Genomic DNA, 13,093 nt, shown 5'->3' with positions numbered 1-13,093 from the left:
AAACAATAGTTTATTCATGAAACTTTTTTTGTTCATAAGTTTTTTATAAACAATGAGCGACGGATAAAACCTTCATATTATTATTCAGGGAGGTGACCTTGATAACATATGTCAAAATTGTTGAGATCGGAAAATAGTCCGTATAACTGCATAATTACCACAATTATTTCTAAAATTACTTACGTTATACAAAAAGTTTTTAAACAAACAATGTAGCAATTTAAATTTTTCACAAAAAAGGTTATAACCTTCGTTTACGTAATAACCGTTTTTTAACCGTTTTGATACGAACCGTTAGAACGCTGAACTTACTACGTTCGTGGATACACTATGCACAAGATCTAGAACTTTTCACACAAAGTGAGATTCCACAAAGTGTGTGTGTGTGTGTGTGTGTGTGTGTGTGTGTGGCGGAGATCAGAACTCTGAGGTTCATCACTTTCCGCGTGGCGCGTGATTTAAACGGAGGAGAATCCAGGTGCGCCAAAAATAAAACTGACACATGTCCCATACAGCACAGAAAGATTGTAAAAAGATTACAAACATATCTCAATGCAATATTGTAATATTGCATAATAATTGCACAATGTAGATGCAATATGGATGCAATGTGATAGCAGCATAAAGATGTCCGCCTTTAGCAAGATTGCGCTGCAATATCATAGCCATATTGTAGCGCACTGTATCTGCAACAATGGATATAATATGTGTGTGTGTGTGTGTGTGTCTCTCTCACTTATTATTATATATAATTTAAAGTAAATTATATATGTGATATAAATAAAAACATAAATAAAAAATATAAGTTTTAATTAATATATATTTTATTATGATAATTATTACATGATTTATACATAACTAAAACGCACAATAAACTAATAAATAAAATTATAAAAACAATAAAATTGCGACTTGTACGCATTCCAGGTGCAAGGAGACTATGCCAAATAAAATGCCATAAATTAATAATGTTATATAAGATAGATAGTAAAATTGTTATAATCAGGAAAACTCAGTGTGATGTCGATCCAATCCAAACAAATTGAATTTTTTGAGTACGTTGTACGTAAAACCAATCTAAAATAATTAAAACATATAGTTTCAAAACAGAAGTTAACTAAAAACCTCATTGTTACAATAAGCAAGGCAGTCTGCAAAAGAAAATAAACTAAGAAATTGAAATACAAAGTCAATAAACCTGAGCAATATAACTTTAAATGCATATAACCACAAATTGTTGAGCGTTAAGAATAAGTTTACTTATTTATTTTCTCTTTGCATTCCCTCTTACATTTATGCCTTTCCTATTGTAATGTCTATAGTTGTTTTATCAACAATACTTTAATGAAATAAATAAAAAATACCTCGAAGAAAGAACAGTACATCTAGTACAAATAGCACACTCAGTACAGACGGCGTCAAAAATTCGCGGAGTAGACGCGGGGATTGGAGGGCAAGCGGGGCGGTTGCTCGTAGCGCCAGCGAGCGCCGTACGAACTAAATAGTAGCAATTGGTTGTTCGCAACTATGTCGTGTCGATAATGTAACTACTCTTTTTTTCAATTTTCTTCTCAAAACGTAAAACTATTGGCCATTTACTAAATATCTAACGTTAACAACTAACATGTATATGTATATATGTGTGTAATAAATAAACTTATAATGTCTCCGGTAATGAAAAAAACGTATATTATAAAAGTCTCGTTTGAAAACTTCTATACTATTATATATTCTTACTTATGCACTGTTTGCCCTATTTATTTTTTAATGTGTTTCTATTTCTACATATATATAATTGTATACACAAAATATATAGATATAATATAATATAATAATAATTTAATATAATTATATTCATTTCGTGGCTATATATAATAGTATATAAGTTTTCAAACGAGACTTTTATAATATACGTTTTTTCCATTACCGGAGACATTATAAGTTTATTTATTACACACATATATACATATACATGTTAGTTGTTAACGTTAGATATTTAGTAAATGGCCAATAGTTTTGAGAAGAAAATTGAAAAAAAGAGTAGTTACATTATCGACACGACATAGTTGCGAATAACCAATTGCTACTATTTAGTTCGTACGGCGCTCGCTGGCGCTACGAGCAACCGTCCCGCTTGCTCTCCGATCCCCGCGCCTACTCCGCGAATTTTTGACGCCATCTGTACAGCGAGTCAACGTGATTAGGCGAATCCCTTTCCACGCATGCGCAATGATGGTGATGCATTCAACACAACACTGCGGTACTGAGAAATTATTGAAATAAATATAATACAATCATATATGATGTATATTCCTATATCTGATAAATAAATTCATTTTTTTAAAGTTAATAATTGTTGCGTTTTCTGAGCGCAATTATAATAAAAACTTATCCGTAATGTTTTGCAATATCTCTGCAAGATTTTTAGCAAGATCGTGCTACTATCTTGCGCCAAAATATACAGAATAGGGGAGTCTTCTTCGATCGTCTTCTCATTTTCATATATTGTAAATATGATCTTACTGAGTACATTTCTAAAAGTTTTAGCCGTCACTCATTGTTTATAAAAAAGGTATAAACAAAAAAAGTTTCATAAATAAATTTTTATTTTCCGACGTCATGTACATTTTGTTTGTGTTGGGAAAAATAGGAAACGACTTTCGATTACATGTCGCTTGATGTCGATAGTATGTACGTGGTTTTTAGCGACACTTAATCAGAAGTTGTTTCTTATTTTTCCTCGAAGAGTGAGCAGGAGGAAGGTCGGAGCCCTGCGAAGGGGGGGCAGCCTCCTGCCTACACGCTTACAACACGAACAAAAAGAACGAAAAGAACAAAAAAGAATGAAAAAGTAGCTTTTCTATAGCATTACCTATATGTATAGGATAGGGTATCTTGCAAACAAAATATTTACTTTTCAAATATGTAGAGTCTGAATAAATATATAGAGGTCGAAAACTTTCTTCACTATATTTCAACATGTACGGCTTGTCAGTACATGTCAGGCCGTTAATCGCATACCTTCGACTTCAAAGACTGTTTTAAATCAATGAAAGTGTATGCGTGGAGACAGTGTGTTTTGCTTCCCCTGCGGTGGGACTTCACTATCCAAACACTAGACACATAGGTTTGGCTTGAATCTCGTTTTGCGTGGAAAGTTGCACTGCGTCCACGCATAGATTCCTCATTTCCTTCTGAAATGTACATGGTGTCGAAGAACAATAGTTTATTCATAAAACTGTTTTTATTTACAACTTTTTTATAAACAATGAGCGACGACTAAACCTTTTAGAAACGTACTCAGGAAGGTCAAATTTACAATATATGAGAACGAGAACCCAATCGGAGGGAGCTCCCTTATTCTGTATATTTACCCATGTCTGCAATGTAACTGCAAGTTTCTGTGCTGTATAGGGTACGATGTTACACAGATGAAGCACTATGTATTGTAACATTAATGATGTTATAGTGACATAAGGTTAGCTTAAGTTTTCTGGAAGGGTGCAGAGAGGCGCAGCCTCCTCTTCCTACATGTTGCTAACACAAACAAAAAGAACATAAAAAACGCTTTACTTTGATTGATTTTTTTATGTTCTTTTCAATCGTGTTGGCAATGTGTAGGCAGGGGAGCTGCGCCCTCCTTGCACTCTCCCTTTTTTTTATTTTACTTGGGGAAATGCCTGCGCACACTCTGATTTTCGGGGGAAAGCCAGAGTAGTGTGGGACTCGAATCCACTAAAATCCTAAGGTAGTTTCCCAGCACGCGTAGAAGAAAGGAAAGCCTAAGAGGTTATTACATCCCGACCTACTCTCCAGTGCACCTGCGGCAAACAGCCGCAAGCTTCCTTTTACCTTGGTGAGGAGATAGGACCACCACATCTTCTCACCATTTTTCGTGGGAACCGCATGCAATGGCCCTTCTGGATGTATCCCCCGCACAAAGGGACACCCCCGGGAGGGGAGCTAAGAACTTCTTAACTTTTGTTTTCGAAGGGAAGTGACTGCTGCCTTCTTCTCCGTATTCCTTGTACTTCCCTAAAAAACCTAACCTAACCTAACCTAACCCAACCTTATGTCACTACATCATTAATGTCACACTGCAGTGCTTCATCTGTATAACATCGTACATGTATAAGTGAGTTCAGCATTCTAACACAAAAACGGTTAAAGTTACGTGAACAAAGGTTATAACCTTTTCTGTGGAAAATTTAATTTCTTACATTTTTTTGATAACTTTTTTTATAACGTAAATAATTTTGGAGATAATCGTGATAAAACCCTTTTTTTACATGTTTTTTCAAGATGGCTTGAATATGTCCAAGCGACAAAAAATTCTAATTAATTATTTACAAGGTGGACTTCTCCATCGATTTCAATGAGCTTGAAATATGTTGTTGAGGACGTTATTCTAAACAATTTTCTCTTATATATGTTATCGCCGCTTGGCTTTTGAGTTAGAAACAAAAAAAGTTTCACAAATGAATTTTTTGTTTTCCAACACCGTATCGATTTCTGAAGTAAATATGCTGTTTGTATGATACGTTTAGGTAGGGAGGGCTTCGCCCTTTCCCCTGGTTCCTCCGACTAGATCTAACTCAAACCAATGTTAGGAAAAACTCAACCAAAATTAGGTTAATTTTCTTGAGGGTAGCAGGGAAGAGGGACGAAGCCACTCTCTCTGCAAGGAGCGCAGCCCCTCCTCCTGCCTACGCGCTTACACAAACATAAAAAACAACATTATATAAAATTGTTTTTTTATTAAACTTAATAAATGAATAAATAATTAGTCTTAAAGAGCCGTTCGCAGTATGTTGTGCGGAAAATATGTCTTACATGTGTGTACACATACATAAGTAAATATATTATGTTTTTTATGTTTGTGTTGTAAGCGTGTAGCAGGGGGGCTGCACCCCTCCGCAGAGGGAAACTTCGTCCCTCCCCTGCACTCCCCAAAATGTACCTGAACTCAATTTCTAGAGGGCCTTCTATAATAAGATATTAGTAATAAATCAGAAGTCAGAAGCAAGAAATTGACCAATCGCAGTCAAATCACAAAAGTATAATCGATTGTGATTAGTCAATTTCTTGCTTCTGACTTCTGATTTCTTACTAATATCTTATTGTAGAAGGCCTTTAATATATTACTGCGATATAGTAATGTACATACATTATATGCATCGTACATTAAGTTAAATTGTTTCGTGAAGGGGAGTGCAGGGAGAGAGGTATAGTGTATGAAAAAGTAAAATATTTACTTCAGAAATCAACACGATGTTGGAAAACAAGGATTCAATTGTGAAACTTCTTTTGTGTGTAACTCGAAAACTAAAGCCGAGCGGCGGTAACATGTATAAAAAAAAGTTGTTCAGAATAACGTCCTTAACAACATATTTCAAACTCATTAAAATCGGTAAGAAAGTTCACTTTGTAAAAAATAATTATCAAAATTTTTTCATATTTTCAACGACTAAAAATACATAAAAATACTAAGTTTCACAAAAATCAAAAAGGAGGAAGCTTTTCTATAAGTTTATCTTTATTTCTTATTGATTTACTTTCAGCGATTTTGTCGAGGAGATCGTTCCGGAACGTATGCGCAGCCACGATTACGTTCGCCGGCTTCTCACCGGTCGCAACAATGCGAAGAAAGAAGTCGATTCATACCTGAGCTGGTATGAAGTACCCGATCGAGCCAATATCGGCACGTTGGCATGCGTCAAATATGTTGCTGGTAAGCCACAGTCTGTCAGGAAGCCATACTTCAAGGTCGCGGATCTTCGACCGGCCGACATCCGCAACGACGTCAACTTTCTCAGTTATTACCTCAAGAATCGTCAGGCGGCCGCAACTGCCTGTGAGTAATTTCTCACGATGACGAAAACGATAACAGCAACAACGACTAATGACAAGACCGATAAAAATGGAAATCATATTGTGATTTTCATTTCAATCTCGAAGAATAATTGCTCTTCAAGAACACGAAATTCTGCTCAAAAATGGAATAATCGAAAATGGTTCCATTTTGATGTTGTAACAGATAATTACTTGTAAGAAAACTATCGAGAATGTGACGTAGTGAAGAATTTCCCAAAAAGAAAAACATTTGATGATAATCTTTTTTTTGTGATAATTCTTATTTTTATTTTTAAATTAGAAAAAAAGAAAAAAAAAGAAAGATTCAGTTTAGTATGCATATTTTTTTAATTTTTAGCAGAAAAGGTAAAAAACCCTCGAAGTTAATTAAATTCATTAAAACTGCTAAAAAAACTAGTTTAAAAATTTCACAAATAGAAAATAAGGGATTGAGCTACGCTACGTTCTCGCAAACCATAACGTTTTTAATAGATTTGAAAAAATAAAAACGGCCTCACGACGCCGTTGTGTGTATCTTTCTTTTTGTCTATTTTTTCCGTTCTACGCGTCCTCTTGTTTCTCTACATTTATTTTTCATTTTTCCTTTTTTGGATTGGCTGACAACCTCTGGTTTATACTGTCTGAGAACTTTTGTTTGTGCTGACAAGTACGTGTGTTTCTTTGATATTTTTGCTCCTTTCTTTGTTGATCACACACAGTTATAGTTGATCTTTTTTTATTAAAATTTTTGTTTGTACAACTTTTTTGTATCGTGGCTGCATCATTGTTCGATAGTATTGTGTCTAATCGTACAACAGCAACACGTACAACACTTATTCGTCCTTCATGTAGGTCTGTAGATAATTCATTTTTTATAACCATCTGTTAAGCGCAGAACATTAATTGCTCGTGTTTATTATTATTTTTTTTACAAAAAACATTGAAACAATACAATTGAAACTCCTTGGAAACAAGACATGTGATTACAATTTTAGCACACGTAATTTTGTTCTACGACTTATATACTTACTTTTTTAATTATTTATCTACAAAATCATAACATTATGATTTTTTCGGAATATACATATGCTGATCGATTCAATCATCGGCCGCATGATTTAATTAAAAACAATTTATAATTTTTTGCGATTTGATCGCTATTTTTTGCTATATTAGAAAGAATAGCGTAAACAACACAGTAGCAAAAAATCGAGAGCCAAATCAAAAGAAACAAGAGAAGGGACAAGAGAGAACAGGACATTTACAAGAACAGGACATTTAAAGAGAATCTTCGAATGGCAGAACATCAAGCTGACTAGGATCAAACTCGCGCACCGAAAGCAAACTTTTGCGGTGGCACAATGTGAATAAGAGCAAATTTTGGCAAAGAGAGGAAGTAGTCCGGCTTTTTTGAACGTTTCAGGCAAGGGCTGGAGAGAGAAGGTGCCGGAGCTGTATCAAAAGCTGAACAAGAAGAGCGAAGGCAACGAGGCGGAAGAGAGCGAAGCCGCCGAAGAGTGACGACCGTGACTTCTGTTTCTTATCATCGTCCAAACTGTGGCCGATATTGTTTAATTTTACGTTCTGAAAGTAGCGCGTTTTTGCGCAGAAAGATTTATGCAATATAATCATTATACAATCGTGATAGTCAAGACTGCAAACCAAGAGAAAGTGTAAAACTTCTTTTATGAAATCTCATTTTTTAACATTAGAGGAGAATTTTCCCTTTGCAAGTAATTTTGAAGAGATTTATTAAGATATAAACAAAACAAGAGTTTTTTTTATAGAAAAAGTGTAGATTAAAATATTTTAGATAAAACAGCGGAATAAATTATTTGATGCAAAAGTGCAAATAAAATCCTATTTTTGACTCTATGTATCTATACAGAATTGTAGAAATAATAAACATACATTGTAGGAATAATATAAACACGTTAAATTGTCAATCAATCCGAATATTTTTATTTAGATTTGATACACACAAGTTTTCGTCATCAATTTATATATAATTTTATATTCGGTTTGCAAGAATTTTTCAGCCAGAACTTTGTTTGCGCACGACTGTCAAGGTAAAAAAATCTAATATGCCTTACTTCTTTTTATTTTTACTTTCTTCTATTCTGGTTGTGTGCTTGTCGACTTCATTAAAATCCAATGTGCGAACGTTCGTGCAGTAATCATAGAACGTGATGCACTTTTCGGTAATTCATTACTGACCAATTTTTCGCAGACTGTAGTATTGGCCTAGTTTACATCGTACATCTTTTTAGTATGCAAATCAAATAAAATGCATTTTCCAAACATTTCACCGTTCGATTTTATCTCAATGGACTTGAATGAAATTGAGACGAATTAACCAAAATCAATCGTGACTACAAAAACTGATTAATACAAAGAGAAATTTGATGAAATAAACACAAGAAAGAGAAAGAACATGAAAATACGAGAAGAAACTAGAGAAAAAAATCGAGAATAAGTTGACAAAAGACAGGCAAATAAAAAAATATACGAGTTTATTGTATGAAAAGCAAGACCAATTTTGTAGACACTAACTTGATGCACGTATTGCATCGTGATGTTCGTTACTGAAATTTAGTAAATCTTTTGTTGTTTTCGCGTGCTCGAGAGGTAAAAAAAGAAAACAAAATCTCCGATGAAAGTGAGAGCCAATTTACCTTGCATAAAAGAGTAATGAAAATGTATAGTAAAAACGATTTGCGTAGCAAGTAAATACATTGTTTTTCTGAGGTAAGCTTCTTCGTGTGTTTTATAGTTTAACCAACGACATTATTTTGCCTCTGAAATACGTAAAACTTGGAATAAAATTTAAAACAAACACTACTGTTACAAAAAAGATAATACTATCAAGAAAAAATATAGAAAAGATTTACTCGACTTTATTAATTTGATAAAAATACTTTGAATTTTTAAAGAAAATATTCAAGATTTAGATTCAGAGACAAAAACCTGGCAAGTTTACGGCTAGATAAGTTAACTCCGGTATTTGCGCAGACCAGAGTTATTGAGTGTGATTTCTAGTTAAACGTCATGCAAATGTGATAATCAGTAAATCATCTTCATTAGAAAAAATGAGAACTTTAATTGTCGTTAATCGCCGATCTTTTTCAATAAAATATTGAGTATGTGACACTTCTATATCATCGAAAAAAAACGTTCAATAATTTATTTTTCATTCTTAAAACATTTACATTGTTAACGCTAATTATATTTTATAACAATCGTTATATTTAATAACAAATAGCATATGTGTTATAATTTATTCACGATACATGTAAACTGCATCTTGTCTTTGTGTAACTAATAAGCATAAGTCTCATCACTTCATGTTTACATAGAACGTTCACATTGTGTGCAATTGCAGTAAAAATAACTTGCTAAGAACGTCAGACACTTGTATAATATAGAAGATTTTACTGCCTTTGCCGCTTTCTTTTCTTATAACTCTGATGGGAGTTTTGATCATTAATTAGTCCTTTATGTTTCATGTTCCTCACAGCTCCCAACCAACCAACAGTAACAGAACGAGAGATGCGAAAGGGTCAGTAGGCACGAAGTAATCCTTTTTGCAATAAAACTTCCTCTTGAAAACAATGTACAGTAGAACCTTGACGATTACGAACGTTTGCAATTATAGGGACGTTTTAATAACAAAACTTCTTTCTTTGTAATTTATTTACAGTGTTTAAACGTGAATTATTATCTTTATATTTATCGCTATAATCTAATATTTTGCTATACTCCCTGTTTTGTATTCTCTACGTTTTACATGTTTTTCTTGTAGCGCGCGCGCTAGCCATCGAACCGACTACTCAAGCACAAAATCCAAGTAAGCTTCCATAAAATGGCACAATTCTAATCATTTTTTGTGTAATTCTTCGTTCATGTTTATTCGTTTATTCTATATATGTAGCATTTGCTTCGGAACCAGAGATAAAACTAGAGAAGAAAGAGAAAAAAAAACCAGAATCGACGAAGGAATCAAAACCAGAATCAAAACTAGCATCCAAATCCGTAAAAGAACTAGAGTCGGAATCGATTGCGCAACCGATTGCAGAACCAGCGTCTGTCAAGCTGTCAAAATCGACAAAGAGCTCGAAAGCCATGAAAGCGATGTCTGTCGCGAAACCGGCCGAACTAGCAAAAGAGTCAGAACCTGAACAAGTAAAAGAATTAGAGCTAGTAAAAGAGCTAGAACCAATAAAAGAGCTAGAAGCAGTAAAAGAACTAGAACCAGAATCCATAAAAGAATCTGAACCAGAACTAGAAGTAGTGAAAGAGCCAGAACTGGCAAAAAAACTAGAACCAGAATCCGTAAAAGAGTCTGAACCAGAACTAAAAGTAATGAAAGAGCCAGAACTGACAAAAGAACACGAAGCATCGACGGAACCAGCGCCGGCGGATAATGCGGAGGCAGTAAGTGACAATACAAAGGAAAATCAAAAGGGTACGTTGATATCTCGATATTATGAACCGGACATATTCTATTTCGGCAGCCGGAAATAAGCTTGTCACGCAAAATTCGAATATCTCTTAGGGTATAGACAAAAGTCAACCATTAGCTTGTCTTGTTGCTAACAGCATCTCCCACATATCAGTATGCACGGAAATGAATGTGTCTGATTTAAAATAATGTCCGGAGTTCCTTGCTCAGTCTCGTAAACTAAATGTGTTTCTCTTGTAAAGACATCGAAAATCGTCTCTGTGAAGTATCTCATGTTTTTAACAGTCTTTTTAAATTGTTCCTTACAATATAACGTCGACACATGAGTTTTGATGTCTACATTTTCTTATGTTGTAGTGAAAAAGGAGAGAGAGGACGCAATAAAAAGGGCCGAAGAATATCTTGCGAAAGTAGTCCGGGAAGCGCAGTAAGTAACTATTTGTTCAATGTACAATACACACAAACAGATCATAAAGCCAAATTGCACACAAATAATCACCTACTGTATAGATAGGGAAAAGTGGGGCAATAAATAAAACACAAATTTTTATAATCAACATTGGTAATCAGTCTTTCGACTAACATATAAATAAACTAACTTTTTAAAATAAAAAATATTAAAACGCTCGTGATGTAAGAACAAATTAGTATATCAATTAATAAGGTCAATATCGAGCAAAAAACGTGATGACAGTATGAAATTATATTTAAACGTAATACATTAAATAATAAAAATATGCAAGTGCGAAACGTTTCGACATTCACTGATGTCCTCCTCAGTCGCAGTGTACAAAAAGTTAAAGTAAAGATGTCATGGTGTGTTTTATGTAAGGTAGATGGTCGTACCTCGTGTAATGTTCCTGTCGTTACAATGTAAAATCAAAAGATAAGTCAAAATACACAATCATCACAGAACACAAAATATAGAAGTCAAAANGAGCTTACACTTGAACGGTAAAGAGTCAAATGATAGTCAAAGGCAAGAGACAAACATATTTATAATCTTACTAAAGGGGATAGACGAATCCGTTGAATTTAAGTCTTAGACAGAGTCATCTTGTATAAAAGATCAAAGTAAGCGTTATTCAATGATTCGGTGTCTGTTATTAAATTGAGACTCTGATGTTGTCGCTTAATGTGGATAGTCTCGGAAATTATTCTTTTATAACTTTTTAAAGTTTTTTAAACTAAAAAATTATTAATTCAAAAAAGTTTCTTTCTTCACGGACGGAGTAAAATGGAGTATTTTTGTGGCCAAGATAGAGTACCTATTAAGAAATAATATAAACAAATTAACGAAGAATTAAGGCTTATACACAGAGAGAAAGAACGGTTTCTTTAAATTTAATAATCCGATTTGTTTGACCCATATTTGTTGCATTTAAACAACATAATTTTCTACCAAACAACAATTTTGTTAAATGAAAATTATATTGTTCCGTTAAAATACATAAAATTTTTTGACGGAAACAATACAAATGTTTGAAATAATTTATTCCAACAAAATAATATTTTATTTGGTTTTAATACGTATTATTTAATGAAAAAATCATTTTGTAACATAAATATAACATAAAATATATTTAAATATAGCATTGTTTGAGATAAAAAATTTCGTGTTGTAAAAATGTACTTTAAATTATAAGAATAATAAATAATTAATAATAATAAGAAAAATATTTTTATCCATTGTTGCAGATACATTGCACTGCAATTTTTTTAACAAAATACTAATTCAAAAAAATATTAAATGAAATGCGTATAGGATAGCTTGAGAATAAGTAGATAAAAATAATCACATTTTAAAGGAACAAAAATAAAAAAATAAAAAAATCACATTTGTAAGGAACAAGTAGTCTTGCGGACTGAATGTAGGGGCTGCGAATACGAGACGGAGGCGTCTCGAGTTCGAATTCCGCTATCATCTTAGGATTTTTTCAGGTCCAGTCTCTTTCAATGGAGTTCATCGGTTGATTGGCAAGCTGGAATCGGGCCTCTAAAGATTACTTTGAGTAAAATCTCGAAGTTGTGTGATGGCGCAAGCCGCGAAAAAGTTTTTTTATTGAAGTTTTAGATTTATTTAACTTAACAAAATACGTAAAAATGTGTGTAAACAGTTTCAAGATTTTTTAAAAAATATAAAGACGTTAATAATGGCTGTGTGAAGTAAACACGGATGCTGATTTGTAAGTTTCTTAATCAACATTATATATAATCACTGCAAATTTCTATATTAAACTATTTTTTTGTAGAATACATTAATTTATTGTTTCGTAGAATTATATTGAAAAAGACCTAATCCAGAGGTCGAAAACGTTTTATACATTGTTTTCAATAAATTAATTCAACCAATATACACATCAGCATCCGTGTTTACTTCAAACAACCATTATCAACGTCTTTATATTTTTTTAACAAAATATTTTGTTTGAAGTTTAAACAATCGGATCGTTTAGTTCAAAATCAAGATTGTTTGGACTATTCCAATGAAATAATTTGTTTGGCTTTAACATAAATTGTTAAATCTAAAGAAATCGTTCTCTCTGTGTATAGTTTAAAACTAACCACGAAATTCCAATCGGTAATAAGAGCCGATGCGCTAATTGTTTTGCTGAATAAATATATATGAATACTACCATGATAAAAAAATAACCGGAATTTATTCATAAAAAGAAAAGTACATGTTTATTCTTCAAAATTCAAGTTGTCCCCTTCAAAGTAGTCCCCGTCGGCTGCGATGCACTTGTGCCAGCGTTTGATCCACCCCTCGAAGCTTTT

At 33.3% G+C, this 13,093-nt stretch overlaps 1 protein-coding gene across 2 annotated transcripts in view; it reads left to right on the top strand.

The window, feature by feature from the left end:
* The window catches only part of LOC109861368 (retinitis pigmentosa 1-like 1 protein), a 31,335-nt gene that overhangs the window by 8,910 nt on the left and 9,332 nt on the right, over window positions 1-13,093 (top strand). The window contains exons 4-8 of one of the 2 annotated variants that reach the window (XM_020440993.1): window positions 5,562-5,854; window positions 9,371-9,412; window positions 9,656-9,700; window positions 9,785-10,318; window positions 10,673-10,742. In XM_020440993.1, the coding sequence (XP_020296582.1) occupies window positions 5,562-5,854; window positions 9,371-9,412; window positions 9,656-9,700; window positions 9,785-10,318; window positions 10,673-10,742 (984 nt within the window). The remainder of the gene's footprint in view (window positions 1-5,561; window positions 5,855-9,370; window positions 9,413-9,655; window positions 9,701-9,784; window positions 10,319-10,672; window positions 10,743-13,093) is intronic. The other variant, XM_020440994.1, reaches the window with a different exon arrangement.

The sequence above is a fragment of the Pseudomyrmex gracilis genome, unplaced genomic scaffold, assembly GCF_002006095.1.
Source record: "Pseudomyrmex gracilis isolate BER0280 unplaced genomic scaffold, ASM200609v1 scaffold_708, whole genome shotgun sequence".
Taxonomy (NCBI): domain Eukaryota; kingdom Metazoa; phylum Arthropoda; class Insecta; order Hymenoptera; family Formicidae; genus Pseudomyrmex; species Pseudomyrmex gracilis.
The sequence above is the reverse complement of the archived record's forward strand: the minus strand, read 5'-3'. Positions and strand labels throughout refer to the sequence as shown.